General features: G+C 37.3%; 1 protein-coding gene across 1 annotated transcript in view; it reads left to right on the top strand.

The window, feature by feature from the left end:
* kcnj15 (potassium inwardly rectifying channel subfamily J member 15) overlaps positions 1–647 on the top strand; it is a 3,964-nt gene extending 3,317 nt beyond the window's left edge. Inside the window, exon 2 of the mRNA XM_080040381.1 lies at positions 1–647. This exon is cut by the window's left edge and continues 987 nt beyond it. Coding sequence (XP_079896507.1) covers positions 1–83 — 83 coding nt within the window. The 3' untranslated portion in view covers positions 84–647.
* Positions 648–1,425: the final 778 nt, after the last annotated feature.

Raw genomic sequence — 1,425 nt, 5'->3', positions numbered from 1 at the left:
TGCAAGTTAGCAACGATGGCACGGTGCTAGCTAACAACGCGGAGAAGATTAAACTGGAACAGGACTTTAAGAAAGAAGAATAAGGGGGATTTGTACTAGGAAGTGTATTTTTTTGGGATACACGATCAACTATACAGTTCTGGAAAAAATGAAGAGACCACTCCAAATATTCAGTGTCTCTCGTTTTTACTATTTATAGGCATATGTTTGAGTAGAATGAACATTTTGGCTTTATTCCATAAACTACTGACAACATTTCTACCAAATTCCCACCACAAAAATATTGTCATTAAAGAGCATTTCCATTAAGTAATGTAGAGATGAAGATTGAAGAGAAATCCAGACTGGTCTCTTAATGTTTTCCAGAGCTGTATTTTACAGTTCAAATCTGATTTCGATGTCTTGGTTTTGTATATTGTCCGATACTGTCAGATATCATGATTATTATACAGATTAATGTCGGTGGTGATGCTATGTGTAAGGTTAGGAAGGCTTAAGCAACACAGCAAGTCTGCAAAAAATATATAAGAAGTTTATTAAAGCTGGGGTATATGATGATTTCTGATTGGTCAAAATTAACATGAGCGGTACACTTTGACCAATCAGAGCGAGGCTCCGATTCTCTGTTCTTACTGGCTGTTGGGACTGTCCATTCACTTTGGCACGACTTTGTTGGTGTAGAGCGTGTCAGGGAGGGACCATAGGGGAGGGACCAAAGAGAACAAATGGAGCGGTTGAGGTATTTGGATTCAAATCTCTATCCCAACTGCTGTTTTCTCCCCAAATCCTCCACCCCAGCTTTAATTGATAATAATAATTATAGATGAAACTTATATAATGCTTTTCAGGGACTTAAAGTCGCTTTGTTATTGGATTGGACTGGACCCATCCATATTATTTTCCCAGACAAAATATTTGTAGTGTCTATTTTCTATTACAAATCAGTGAATGTTCTTTTTCTTTGATTTCACAGTTTCAAAACCATATCAGAAAAATATTTTAGATTTTTTGTTATAAAACAGAAAAATGGGAGAATCAAGTTTTTTGTTTTATTTTGTTTGCGTGATATTTAGATATGTGTGGAAACCCAAGGGTATGCTACCGCCCTGCAGTTTTCTTCATTTAAAGGCCTACTTCACCGGTGGGAATATGAAGGTGTATTGAACTCTGAGATCCTGTGTAGTATAAATGTGCAAACATTTTAGAAATCGGTTCATCCTAGCCTGAGAAAAAGGCAGAAAGAGTGTTTTATGGTCTCACTGTCTAACCTTACATTTTCCCATGCGTGACATCACACATGGTAGAATGTAGGGGTAGGATTAACAGGACAGCTGGGCCAAGGGAAGACTGAGGGAAGACTGAGGGAAGAAAAACCTCATTCATTATATTATAATAGTGATTTTATAATGATAGAACGCCGGTTCC

Source organism: Ammodytes marinus (assembly GCF_949987685.1).
Source record: "Ammodytes marinus genome assembly, chromosome: 14".
Taxonomy (NCBI): Eukaryota; Metazoa; Chordata; class Actinopteri; order Uranoscopiformes; family Ammodytidae; genus Ammodytes; species Ammodytes marinus.
This window is presented reverse-complemented; position numbering and strand designations above follow the sequence as displayed.